The sequence below is a fragment of the Vulpes vulpes genome, unplaced genomic scaffold (assembly GCF_048418805.1).
Source record: "Vulpes vulpes isolate BD-2025 unplaced genomic scaffold, VulVul3 u000000657, whole genome shotgun sequence".
NCBI classification, from domain to species: Eukaryota; Metazoa; Chordata; class Mammalia; order Carnivora; family Canidae; genus Vulpes; species Vulpes vulpes.
This window is the reverse complement of record NW_027325810.1, coordinates 1065623-1078599: the sequence shown is the minus strand read 5'-3', so window position 1 is coordinate 1078599 and position 12977 is coordinate 1065623. Positions and strand designations below refer to the sequence as shown.

The following is a 12977-nucleotide window of genomic DNA, read 5'->3' as shown; positions in this document are numbered from 1 at the left end:
CGCTTCTCCGCGAGCGGGTCCCCGACAGCTCGGAGGCTGCTGGGCCGGGGGCTCGGCGGGTCGCGCGTGGCCTCGCCGCAGCCGCCCGCACGGCTCCTGCCCTGGCCCCCGCCGCCCACTTCCGGGCCGGGCGCCGTCCCGAGCCCCGCGGGGCCGCCGGGGGCTGAGCCGCCACGCCGCGTCCTCCAGGTGTCAGCCTCCATCCTCTCGGAAACGACAAGCCCCAGAATCCCTTGGGCGGGGAGGTCCCGCCGCGTAGGAGATGGCTCCAGGGGGGCGGAACGCGCAGCGGCCTCCCCGTCCCCGGCAGCTCCTTTAGCGCATGTGTTTAAGCAACCGAGTCCCCGCTCGCGCAGCAGCCGCTGACACCGTCGGGCCTCGGAGGCCGCCGCGCCGCCTCGCTCGCCCCCCGCCCCCTCCCCTCCAGGGGCATCCTGGGAGTTGTAGTCCAGCCGCGGCCTGGCGCCGAACTACGTGTCCCAGGGTGCCGCGCGGCCCGGCCGTAAAAGTTCCCCTCCGAAGCGGTCCCCGCGCTGGGACGCGCCGCCGCCGCCGCCGCCGCCCCCGCTGCGGGGTCTCCCTTCTCCCTTCTCGCCCGTCGCGACAGAGCGGCGGCCGGGGGCGGGGCAGCGCCGCCCCGACAGGCACTTCCGGCGGCGGGTCACTTCCTGGTTGGGCGGCCGGCGCGGGGCGGGCGGGCGGGCGCGCGCGGGGGAGGGGCGGCGGGCCGGGCTCGGCGGGGCGCTCGGGGATCAGCTGGCGGCGACCGCGGCCCCGGCTCTCGCTGCAGCGCTGGGCGGGCCCGGCGGCCGGGGCGATGCTGCGGGGCCGGTAGCGGGGCGCCAGCCGCCGAGCCGTGGCAGGTGGGTGCCGCGGGGATGCTGCCGCGCGGGGCGGGGGGCAGTGCCCCGGGGTCGGCGCTGCGGGGGGGGGGGCCGGGGACGGCTCCTGCCCCTGCCCCGCTGGGACCCGGCGGCCGGGCCCGTGAGTGTGTCACCGACCCATCCCCGGTCGCCCTCTGCTTCTGTCATCACAGGCTTGAACTTACACGGATCGCTCCCTCGAGCAGCAGCAGCAGCAGCAGGAGGAGGAGGAGGAGGAGGAGGAGGAGGGCACCGCGGCGCGATTGACACGCATATGCCTGCAGGTATCCTCCCTCGGCCCCCACCCCCACGGCCGGGTCCGGGTGGCTCCTCTCCGAGCTGAAATCCGAGAAGAAATCCTTGCATCTCGCTTGTTTGCTTTTTTTTTTTTTTTTAAAAAAAAAAAAAGAAAAAAAAGAAAAAGATCCAGAAACCCGTCGGTATTTTTGCTCCACTGCTTCCCATCCGCAAGATGAAGAAGTTTTTCGACTCCCGGCGAGAGCAGGGCGGCTCCGGCCTGGGCTCCGGCTCCAGCGGAGGCGGGGGCAGCACCTCGGGCCTGGGCAGCGGCTACATCGGGAGGGTCTTCGGCATCGGGCGGCAGCAGGTCACGGTGGACGAGGTGCTGGCGGAAGGTATGGCCCGACCCCTCCGGGGCGCCGGGAATCAGGATCTCGTGCTGATGCAGCAGGACTGCTTTCCAGTTGCCCGGTGTGCGAATGGGCTTTGACCGGTTGACCCTCCTCCCCCCCCCACCTCCACCTCCACCTCCACCTTCCTCCACCTCCCTTTCCTTGCTCAGTGAACCCTTGTCCTTGAGAAATTTAAAACTGAGATTTGGAAGTGACAGTGTTCACGGGGAGGGGAGGGGGTGGAAGGAGGTTGCTGGAAATTGTTTACCTGCAGGGAGGAGGGATGGGGGGGCTTGTATTACCATTATTATTAATTAAAGAAAAAAAAAAAAGCTGGCAAGCCAGTGCTCGTTGGCTTCACAGAATTAGGAGGATCGGGTGAGAATAAGGTACGTGTGAAAGTGCAAAGGCATCCAGTGTCAGGGGCTGGGCTTGCCGTCCTCCTCAAACTTGAAATTGTGATGCGAGGGCCCAAGGGTGCAGATGGAGTAGCTTTAAGAAGAGAGAGGGGTTTCTCGTTCTGCCCAACTTTCCCTCTCCCTCCGGCAGGCAGGCAAGCGTTGGAGGAAGACAAGGGTTTTCAGAGAACGGGAATGTGTTTTTCTTAAGAGCCAAGGCGCTCTCTCTCTCTCTCTCTCTCTCTCTCTCTCTCTCTCGGTGGATTGGACTAGTTTTGTTTCCTGACCCCAACTGTAATCAGGTCCCCAGGATGTAGCCAAGATAACAGAAATTACACGAGATGAATGTGGTTATTTTGAAAACCAGTCTAACTAGGCCCCCTTCTCCCTCCTGTTTTAGTTTTTTTATTTTTATTTTTTTTTTAGTGAAAAGAATTACTGGAGAGGGGCACCTGATTTTTGTTTTCCCTCTGTCGGGGAAGATGTCATTTAGGTCTGCTGTGTAAATTCCCTCCAGGTGTGCTCATCTGTGTATCCATAGATGTATAAATATATGTATTTTACGCCACCCCCCCTCCCCCCAGGCTTTCTGGAGATCTTTGCGTGTATCTTTTGGTAACCTTAACCTCGACCTTCATAATTACGCCAGACTCCTACTTTTCACAGCCCGTTGCCTGCCTTGTGTGCTTTTATTTTTAATAAAAGTAGCAATTTCCTTGGCATGAGGCTATTCAAACTAATTGGATGGGGCTAACCTGCTTTAGGTTGTGTTGTCGGCTGACAGGGGATGGAGGAAGGGGGAGGCCTCTGCTACTGCAACATGGTGGTCTGTGGGGGGACAATTTATTAGCTGGAGAAGGAGCCTTTTTGTGAGCTAAGGTCGAAGCAAAGGTCCTAACCTGGGCCTGGGAGAGATGCCTGTCACGGGTGAGTGTTGCAGGCTGGTGGGTTGGAGGAGGAGGAAGCTGTGTTTGGCTCTCAGCTTGTGCAAGTACTGGGTTCAACTTGGTCCCATTTTTCTGGGGTTAGGGTAGAAGCTTTTACTTTAAAAACACTTAAAAAAAAAAAAAAGATCTGACAATTCATGTCCTTGTGAAATTGTTGCTCTTTCCCATTCTCAGTACTGCTCTAGCTGGACTTAATCCGGGGCCTGAGTCACCGTCCCTCTGGATCTTTCCCTGTGGGCTTTGGTGCAGGATGGGAGATGCTTCTGTGCCCGCTGCCAGATCCGCACCCTTGAGTCTGATCTGTGTCTTTCATCCCTGTGCCAAAGACCTTAACTGCAGTGGGACGGAGAAATGGAGAAGAAGAGTGTGAGAGAGAAATCAGGAGGAATGAGGGGGCACGGAGCTCTTTCCTTCTCTTTGAATGGCCTCTGCTGACTTTATAGCCCAGGAGCATTTTGTTCAGCTAGGATATTGTCTCATTGTAGTTGGTGCTACCCTAAGCAGTGCCTGTTCTCCGAGTCTAAATGGTGGGGAAGAGAAAAGACAAAATTGGTCTTTGTCATCCAGGCTGTCCTCCTCTTCCCTGGAATTCATCCCTGAGAATTGCACATCATGCATTATGATATTTTTAAGTGGAACTTAGGGCTTGCAGCTCTGCATTCATATTCACCCAGCAAGCAGTTATGGAGTGTTTATGATGTGCCAGGCACAGTGCTAGGCCCTGGGGGTATGACATCAAACTAGATGCTGTAGTTTACGAACTACGTTGAAAGATGGAAAACAACCAGCTCGAATAGAGTGATCTGTGCAATCTTGGAGATCAGCTTAGGGTGCCGTGGCCCCCAGTTTTTAGAGAGCCAGGAATCGCTTTCTGCAGGAAGTGGCTGACCAAAGAGTGAGTAGGGGCTCCCCAGGTGTGGAGACCGCGTGGACCAAGACTCAGAGCAGCAGGAGAGAGTCTTGTGTAAAACCGGGTCTGGTGATATAGCCCTCTCTATGTTCATTGACTATAAGCAAGTTTGAATATGTGGCTCTAAGAAGTATATGGCTCTGTAGGAGCCGGTATACAAAGTATTTACGTAGCACCTACTAAGTGAAAAGGTACTACTGAATTCTGAGAGGTGTGATGTCTGCCTTTAAGGAGCTACCAGTGACTTTGGGAAGACAAGGCAGATATTCACACGTACAGGGTAGCATGGTTACCAGCACTGTCTGTCGAGTCGGGCAGATCTAGGTTCGGATTCTGGATCTGTTTTTTACCAGCTGTGAAACCTTGGATAAGACATTTCAAATCTCTATTGAATCTGTTTCCCTATGGCAGTGGTTCTCAGCCTGTGGAGTCCTGCATCAGTAGCATCGACATTACGGAAGCTTGTTAGAAATGCAAATTAGGCCTCACCCCATAAGCCAGGAGTGTGGGGCTTTAACAGATTTTTGGAGAGGTTGTGATGCAAGCTAAAGATCAAGAACCCCTACCCTGTGGAGTGGTTGTGAAGATCAAGTGAGGCAACGCGTGTGAATTATTTAACGTTTTTCAGGTGTTCAGTGAGTGGTAGCCATTATTTGCCAGCAACATTACATCCTATATATATATAGTTCAGGGGTGTTGGGGGGTTGTGAGGGTTAGTTTGGCTACAACAATCTGCAGCAATCCTTTTCCCCCTTGTAGGTGAATAGAGTCAGATACTTTTCTGCAGAAGCCTCACTGGCTCCTTGAAGGGCTAACAGATAGATGTTTTGGGTAATCATGTTCCTTCCTGCACCCTCTTCTCTTCGAGTCCCCAGGTGCAGACCTAACCACCAGTCCCAGCCAGGATTGCCCAACGATGGTGAGAGTTATGCATCGAGCGCCAGGCAGTTTGGGGAGGGTAGGTTTTAAACACAGACTCTCTTAGCATCACAGGTGGGAACCTGTCATCCCTGTTTCTCTAATCTGGGTATCGGTGTGTGCCGTATAGTGAGGAATGCGAAAGCGCCAAGGAAGAGGTGCTGGAGTAGGACAGGAGAACGCGTCCACAGCATCGGGGCTGCTCGCCTGCCTTCACTAGCTAGTCCACCGGGGCTTGTCTGGGGGAAGTGAAGGCTCTGTCGTCGCATGAGTTCAAAGGGACGTGGCTATCTCTAGGCTGGGTGCAGAGGAGGAGATGCCCCGATGACTTCCTCATCATGTCTGAGGTAATGGGCATATGAGGTCAAGGGAAGATTTGGTTTAAGCTTCCAGAATGAGTTCAATGGAAAAATTGGAGCGATGCTTGGAGGAGGACTGAAGAGCTGTGCTTTTGTTAAACATCCTTCACTATATGAGGCCTCACATCTAAGCTTTAAACAATAAATATTGAACACCTGCTGTGTGCAAGACCACATTGCAGAACCGCGTCAGTTCTCTGTAAGGTGGACCACGTGCCCCCACAGAGCAGTTCCTTACTTACACTGAGTAATCCAGGTTTAGAGTTAACGAGAACTACTGGGTGACTTTCTATAGCAGTAAACTGGCAATTTCTCCTACCAACACCACAAGGTAGTGAGGTTGAAACACCTAAAACAAACAAGTATACACGTATGTGTATGTATGTGTACACACACGTAGCGTATGATTACGTTGTGTTGGTATCGCTATGACGCACGCGTGTATCCATTTAGTATTTGTTAGGCCTTCTTTGTGGCAGGCACTGTGTTCGAGTCCAGAGCTACTGAGTTGAGTAGGATGTGGGCCTGGCTCTTAAGGAGCTCACTGACCAACAAATGACCCCAAGATCAGTGTCCAGCACTTAGCATGGCCCTTGGCATATAGTAGATGATAAAAAGATGTTATGGTTATGAGGTGGTAAGGAGGGAGGGCCCGGGGGCAAGGATTTCTGGATGAAGTGTGGTTTGAACAGGAATGGAAATTGCCCAGCAGATGGTCCAGATGAGAGTTTCCCGAGGCCTTCCCAGCAGAAAGAGTAGCATACGCAAGGGTGGGGTGGTGGAGCCGTTTGATGAGCTCAGGGATACCGAGTAGTCTGGTGTTATCATTTAGGTTAGTCTAAGTTTCCCTTCCAGAATCAAGGAAAGAAGGACATGGAATAATAGGAGGAAATTCTTTCACATTTGTTCCTTGGCTGTTCTCTGGCCGCTGGCTTTCTTCCGTGGCCCTCGGTCTTGGTCCTTCGAGTAAGTATTGAATAGCTGCCACCCGGGGTGCCCCGGTCCTGTGCTAACTGCGGGGCTAGGGAGGGGATAGTGTCTGGGGGAAGGGGAGCGGTCCTAGAGGTTCAGTGAGAGGCGAGCGGCCTCAAGGAGAAGCAGGTGGGGAGTGGGATGACCCGTGTTACAGAAAGGAGTGGACGGGGCGGGGATGATGAGGATGTGTGACCCGAGCAGAAGGTATGTTGGAGAGAAAAGAAGGGGCAGTACGGTGATGGAGAACTTTAGTGCCAGGCGGGGAGGTTGGTTTTAAGCACCTGAGGTCTTCTCTGACGCAAACACTGATGTGATCCCTCCCACTTCAGATGTCTTTGCCTGCTGGGAAGTCTGGTTTTTTAGTGGCAACTGCAGATTTTCAGGGGGTGGTTTGTGAATGGTGTCTTCTTCCTGGCTTCAGGCATGATGACGGTTATAGCTTTGCTAAATATAGCCAAATCTAGAATTCAGAAATGAAATCCAGAATAAGCATTTGCATGGTCAAAGCCTTTCCTTTGGTCTTTCTAACAAAGTCACACTCACTTAATGAGAGATGGTGGCGAGCGACAGTTTCACGTGGGTTTTGAGTGGGAGGTTATGAGGGGAGGCGCACACTTGAACCTCAGTGGCTGAGACTGCACGTGGAGTACGCAGGAGAAGCTCGGTCGCCGTTAGTCAGGTACACGTGAACTATGACTGCGTCAGGGCGGTCATTGCAGTGTTTGAAAGCTGACAGACACGTCAGGAAGGGGCTCACACCGCCGGGTACCTTCGGGTACCTTCGTTTTGTGCTTTTCACAGGGTCCGTGCTTTCGGAGCCTGCTTAGGGACGGGGACATCTGCATCCGAAAGAGCCAAACAGTGAGGCTCGTAGAGATGGTATCGTCTAGTGAGGTAGCATCTGGCACTGTGAAGTAGCCAGGACGGGCCTTCCGTCTGCTTTTCTGGAGCCAGCGTTTCGGTGGGGGAAGGGGCGCCACAGGTCTGCGTGGGGAGACCAAGGTTTGTTGGCCCATTCGATGCCGCGTCCAGGGCCCGTTACTGAGCGCTCCTACGTGCTGGACGTCAGCCAGCGACAAGTGAGACTCTGCTGGAGGAGCTCACCCTGATCGAACTTCAGATACAGGAGTCCGTAGCTCTCCACGTGTTGGAGTGGAGGGGGCCGGGTAGGGGAACGGCAGAGAGGCGGCGGTCAATTCTGTGGGGTCAGGAGAAGCCAGGGAAAGCTAAAGAAACGTGATATTTGAGGTAGGTCTTCAAAAATGAGAACTTATTGCTGGATGGACAAGGTTGAGAGAACATTCTAGGCAGAGAGAATAACATGGCCAAAGACAAAAAGCAGGAACGTGTACTGCCTGCTGGGAGCTTTATGTTTGAGACTGCGTTATCTGTGGGTCCAGGGCTGTCCTGTCCCATGGGGCAGCGTGGCCACATACGGCTGTTTAAGTTTAAATCATCTAAATCGGGGGCGCCTGGGTGGCTCAGTCAGTAAAGCGGCTGCCTTCGGCTCAGGTCATGACCCCAGGACTTGGATCCGTGAGTCCTGGGATCAGGCCCCACTTCCACCTCCCTGCTAGGCGGGGAGCCTGCTCTTCCCTCCCCCCGTCACTCCCCCTACTTGTATGCTTGCTCTCTCTCTCTCCTTCTCTGTCAAATAAATAAATAACATCTTTAAATTATCTAAATTAAAATGCAACCTTAATTCTACGGGCGTACTAACCACTTTTCAGTTGCTTAATAGCCACGTGTGGCTTGTGCCTACAGTTCTGGACAGCGCAGATAGAAAACATTTCACCATCACAGAAAGTTCTATTAGACCATGTTGGTTTAGAGCAATGGTTTCTACACTTTTTGGGTGGAGTAGCACTATCAGTTAAACATTTTAGTCCTTTTACTGTAGGTGTGCTTGTTTATTTATACATTACGTGCACATCATCCTGCTATCGTTACTTAATACCCGAAGGCACAGTGTGCACTGACCTGAGGTTCATCATGTGTGATGGTAGACGCAAATCTGTATTTTAAGTTATCTGGGTAGGTTTTGGTGAGTTTCTTATCATCTTAGATTGTAATTATTTCTGCATTGTAATGTGACTGATGAAAAGGACACCAGGAATAGAAAGTGAAGTGCTGCTATTTTTCTGTTGTTCACATACGCTTATGTTGTCTTTAATCCAAGGTATCTTTGCAAGAACTTTTTGAAGCCCCTTGTTTGCTTTATGAGGGTTAATTCATTTAAAACAAATGTGATCGGTAAATCCACTTAACCGAGCACATGAACTGGAGTACATCTCAGTCCCCGTCAGCCCGTGCTAGGGAGCTTCCAGTCTTTCCTCATTATTCCATCAGATTCAGGTGAGACACGGGCCTGACATGGAACCAGGATGGGAGCGCTAGCGTTGGGCCATCTAATAAATGTTGATAAAGATAAAATCTCAGTTCTTAAGATGAATGTTAATATAAGTAGAGAGTTTCATATATGTACTTTTCTACCCCAGGGGATTGTTCTGTGTACCTCTGCTTGGAGACCACTGGTCTAGAGCAGTGGTTCCCAGCCAGGAACAGTTATCCCCAGGTGACATTTAGTAAGGTCTGGAGACGTATTTGATTGTTACAAGGTGGGAGGTAGTGCTGGCATCCAGGGGGCAGAGGCCAGGGATTCCACTAAACATCCTCCAGTGTACCCAGTAGCCCTCCCTTTCCACCACAACACAGAATTATCCAGTCCAAAATGTCAGTAGTGCCAAGGTGGCACACCGTGACGTGTTGACCATTGTGAGGGAAGAGAGAGGAGTCAGGCATGGCGCAGAGCGTCTAATCTGATTTTAGGCAAATCACTTAATTTTTAAATTCGTTTTCTCAGCATCAGTAAGCCAATCTTTCTTAACCTGTTATGGCTAAACATCTTTATGTATCGTTTTCCGTATGAGATGGCTACTTCAGAAATAAACCAGTGAACTAAAGGAGATCAAACTAATGGAGATCGACAGAGCCTTTGTAGGCTCTGGCTGAGGGAGTTGTAGCTGTACACCACCCCTGGCTGACTGTGGATCATCAACGTTAGACAGTTCTCCCTGTGTTCTCATCGCTCACATCCGGGCAACCCCAAAGTATTGTGAAGCATTTTCTCACCTGAGGGGCTTACAGGGAGGTTCAGTTGAGAAGGGTTATTAAAAATCAGAAAGTTGGGAGCAGCCGTGGTGGCTCAGCGGTTTAGCGCTGCCTTCAGTCCAGGGCGTGATCCTGGAGACCTGGGGTCCAGTCCCATATCGGGCTTCCTGCATGGAGCCTGCTTCTCCCTCTGCTTGTGTCTCTGCCTCTCTCTCTGTGTGTGTCTCTCATGGATAAAGAAATAAAATCTTAAAAAAAAAAAAGTTGTGAGAGAAGATGCTGATAAGGCTCTGTACAAAGAAGAATTTTCAGGAGGAGTCTAGCACTTGCAGTTAGGGATATTGGGTTCGTGAGCTAGTGGTTCCTCATTTCTAACAAATGCCCTTCCTGCCTCTGTAGAGATGTCGTGCCCACAAGAAGAGAGGGTGTAGGTATAATGTAGAGTGCAGAAGACACAGCCACGTCAGCCGGGAGTTGCAAGGTTTACTGAGCATCTTACGGTATTTTCAGCTCTAGGATGCTGTGGCATACGGAGAAATAATGGAAGATTTGCCTTCTGCCCTTCTTGTTGATATAATTTGAGCAATACACATGGAACAAAAGTACCCCACCACAGGGCGTGTGGTGTAGTCTTGAAATTCTGGAGGTGTTGAGGGGAGGGAGATCAGTGAGGACTGAAATGGTTAGGAAAGGTTTTGTGAAGGTGGATTGCTCTTAACTGAGTCTTCTCTGAAACCCCTCCTTCGAGTAACCTTGTTTTAGGGAACACGTCTAGTTCTGCACGTTTGCATATGTTATATTCTTAGTAAAGTTGAAGTAAGTATTGCAACATTTTTGGTTTCTCTTGAGGAACAAAATTGCCTACATAAATAAATCATATGTTCTGTGCGTACACCCAAAGTAAAAAAGCCTTTTCATTCCATGTGATTTCAAATCACTCAGCAGTCCTGGCTGCAGTATTTTGTGCCCCCTCCCCCTCCCCCCCCGCCCCCCCCCCCCCCCCCCCCCCCCCCCCCCCCCCCCCCCCCCCCCCCCCCCCCCCACCCCCCCCCCCCCCGGTATCTTTAGTATTACTAGTCTGCTATTCTTATTTTTAGTGTATTATGTATACTTTAAACAATCTCAGTTCTTCTTTTGAGTTACGGACAATTGTTAGGAAAGAGGAGTCCTTCATAATTATGAGTGAGACTTCCACGTTGGCAGAGGGCAAATTCCTCGAGTTGGAACGAAGTTGAAAGAGTGAAAATCTGGAGTTTTCATTTGGGGCCTGCTGTGAGTGAATCAACCTGAACTGGTCAGTTTTCTCCTTGGGCTCTGAGTTAACCTTGGCAGACAGTGGATGGCAATGCCAACTGAAGCTTTGTTATTCATGATTTCTGAAGAGCCGAGAGATAATTGGATGAAAGATTTTATGGCATCCCTGTATTATTATCATAGAAGGCCAAGCATAGCATTGATGTTAGATTATCATTTGTAATTATAATGATCTTAAATAATGATGCCTTTCATCTAGGACTTGAATCCTGGAGAAGGCAATATAATGCCATGTAATTTTGTTTGCTGCCTGTTTTTGAGGATGCTTACAGCTATTGTACTGGGACCTTTAGGGTGAGAGAGATTATTGTCCCTCTGGTACTGAGCATGAATTTGAGAACAAAATGGAGACTTTATTACCCTTTGGGAAGAAGAAAAAAGAAGACGACTCTGGCCTCATCATTTGGGCCCTTCGTGGAGGATTGGGGCTTGAGCAACATTTACAGAGGTGGCAAGTGTCCTGCTAGCTCCCTCAACTCATCATTTTCCCTGGTGAGTGAATCTTGTTCGCTTGGGAAGCGCGGAGTATCTTACCGGTTTGTTAAATTTGTTTGATTTCCCCTTGCCTAGCCCTGTTCCTCAGACCTTTGTCCTCTACTGTTTTTAGAAGCCTGGGCATTTCGGTGCTGGGATTAGGCAGTGTTGGGAGGAATAATTCCGTCTGAACTTTGGGCTGTGAAACAACCTTGGTTTGGCCAGAAGGGGTAACTCAGTAATGATTGGGGGAAGCCTGCTATCCGTAGTCTTTCCTCCCCTGTCCCTGGAATAATGGAAGCCCTGCAGTGTTCTCCTTTGGAGAAGACTTGGAAGGTTGGCCGATGTGCAGTGATTTAAAAGCCTGGGAATTGGAGGTAGGCAACCCTTGGCCTGAATCCTGGACCTGTCCCTGTGATGTTGGGCAACAAAGATCCCGGCTTCTCATATGTAAAATGCAGCTAATACTGTGGGTGGTTGTAAGGATTAGATGAAATTATGCAAAGTGCTTAGCATAGTGCCTCGCATGTAGTTAGCAGTCTGTAAATGGTAACGCTTAGTATTCGAGTGCATGAATTTTGTTTTTCTCGGGCAGTATTTGTTTTGCTGTGTGTATAACCCATGAAGTTAGTTAGAGTCCTGGAGAGAGAGTTGTGTGTGTATTTATATATGTATCTATATATAACTAATGTTAGTTTAATTTTATATATATATGTAATTGTCAATCTCAAAAGTAGAAATATGAGTTATAAGTATCTTAACTATGTGAAGGAACACAGACTATTTAAATGAATGCTATACTCTGAAGATAGATGGACAGATTTAGATAAGGTTAAGGAGATGAGAATCTCAGATAATTACTGTGGTTTGAGGGTTTTTTTTTTTTTTCCTGCTTGAAAGCCACCTGTGTGCTGGAAAATCTCCTCACCTGTCATGTTGCTATTAGTATGAAGGGCCTCTCTGCCCCTGAGAAACATGTGATCCTCGCTGCCTATCCAGCTTCAGATTCTTGTGCTCTGACACATTCAGGCCTGTGCCCTCCTCATCTTCCCTTGTACCGTGGATTTAGTTCTTCCAGTGCTCCCTTTATCTGGGATCCTCTCTCTTGCCCACCTACCTTCATCCCATCTAACCTGCATACTTAGAACAGTTGATCCATCTTTCCTTCCTGTCTTGTAGTTGCTTGTCATCATTGCTGCCTTTGTTGGCCGGTCCCATCATCTCAAGGTTTTGTTTTGCTATTTATCTATTTCATTTGTATCTACTCTCTAGTGTTAGATAATTCTTAAGAGGCAGGGTGTAAACCTTAGGTTTATTTTGTATCCAATTCAGGACTCTTATGTTTGAACAATGCAACTGTGGGTCCTGGAGAATAAATTAACTGAAGAATAATACAGTAAATCAATGCTAATTCAAATTTACTGGGTAGGCACTACAGACCAGACAAATGTGAGATACATAGACCTCCCTATGCCTATTCCAATAATATAATAGATCTGTTTGGGACCTTATTACAATGATAAGAGCTCTCAAATCTTGTAGGTTTTTGGTAAAGGTGAAAAATAATAAAATTCAAAGCAAAGTAGAACACCTTCTAGAAAGTCATGTAAATCTCTTTATTGATCGAATTCAATTATAGATACCTAATTCTTTCAATCTCAAAAGTAGAGATATAAAGTATAAGTATCTTAACTATGTAAAGGAACCCTAAAATTATTTCAGTCTATATTGTGAAGATGGAGAAGATTAAGTGAAGTATCAAAGCCTCAGAAGTAGCTGGAATTTGTCTTTAAGGGAGGCATGCATTAATTTTCTAGCTCGTGGTAGATGCTGGCCTCGTTAAATTAGGATAGTGATTCTCAACTTATATTTAGGATTGTGAGCATGGGAACAAAGAACAGATAGGAAACAAATACATGATTTGGAAGAGCACAGACTAACCCCAGGTCCAGCTAGGAAAGGAAGGACCTCAAAGAGAATGAGGAGTGTTGATATACCTTCTTAAGAAGTATTTTGTAGCCTTAAGAGATGGGGGAAGGGAGACAGGAGACTTTTATATTTATCAAAGGGAATGTG

General features: G+C 49.5%; 1 protein-coding gene across 12 annotated transcripts in view; it reads left to right on the top strand.

Annotated features, from left to right (window-relative positions):
• The first annotated feature begins 659 nt into the window (after positions 1-659).
• AAK1 (AP2 associated kinase 1) overlaps positions 660-12977 on the top strand; it is a 163843-nt gene continuing 151525 nt past the window's right edge. For all 12 annotated transcript variants that reach the window (XM_072746160.1, XM_072746156.1, XM_072746155.1 and 9 more), the window contains exons 1-2: positions 660-863; positions 1037-1498. In XM_072746160.1, the coding sequence (XP_072602261.1) occupies positions 1336-1498 (163 nt within the window). In that variant the 5' untranslated portion in view covers positions 660-863; positions 1037-1335. The remainder of the gene's footprint in view (positions 864-1036; positions 1499-12977) is intronic.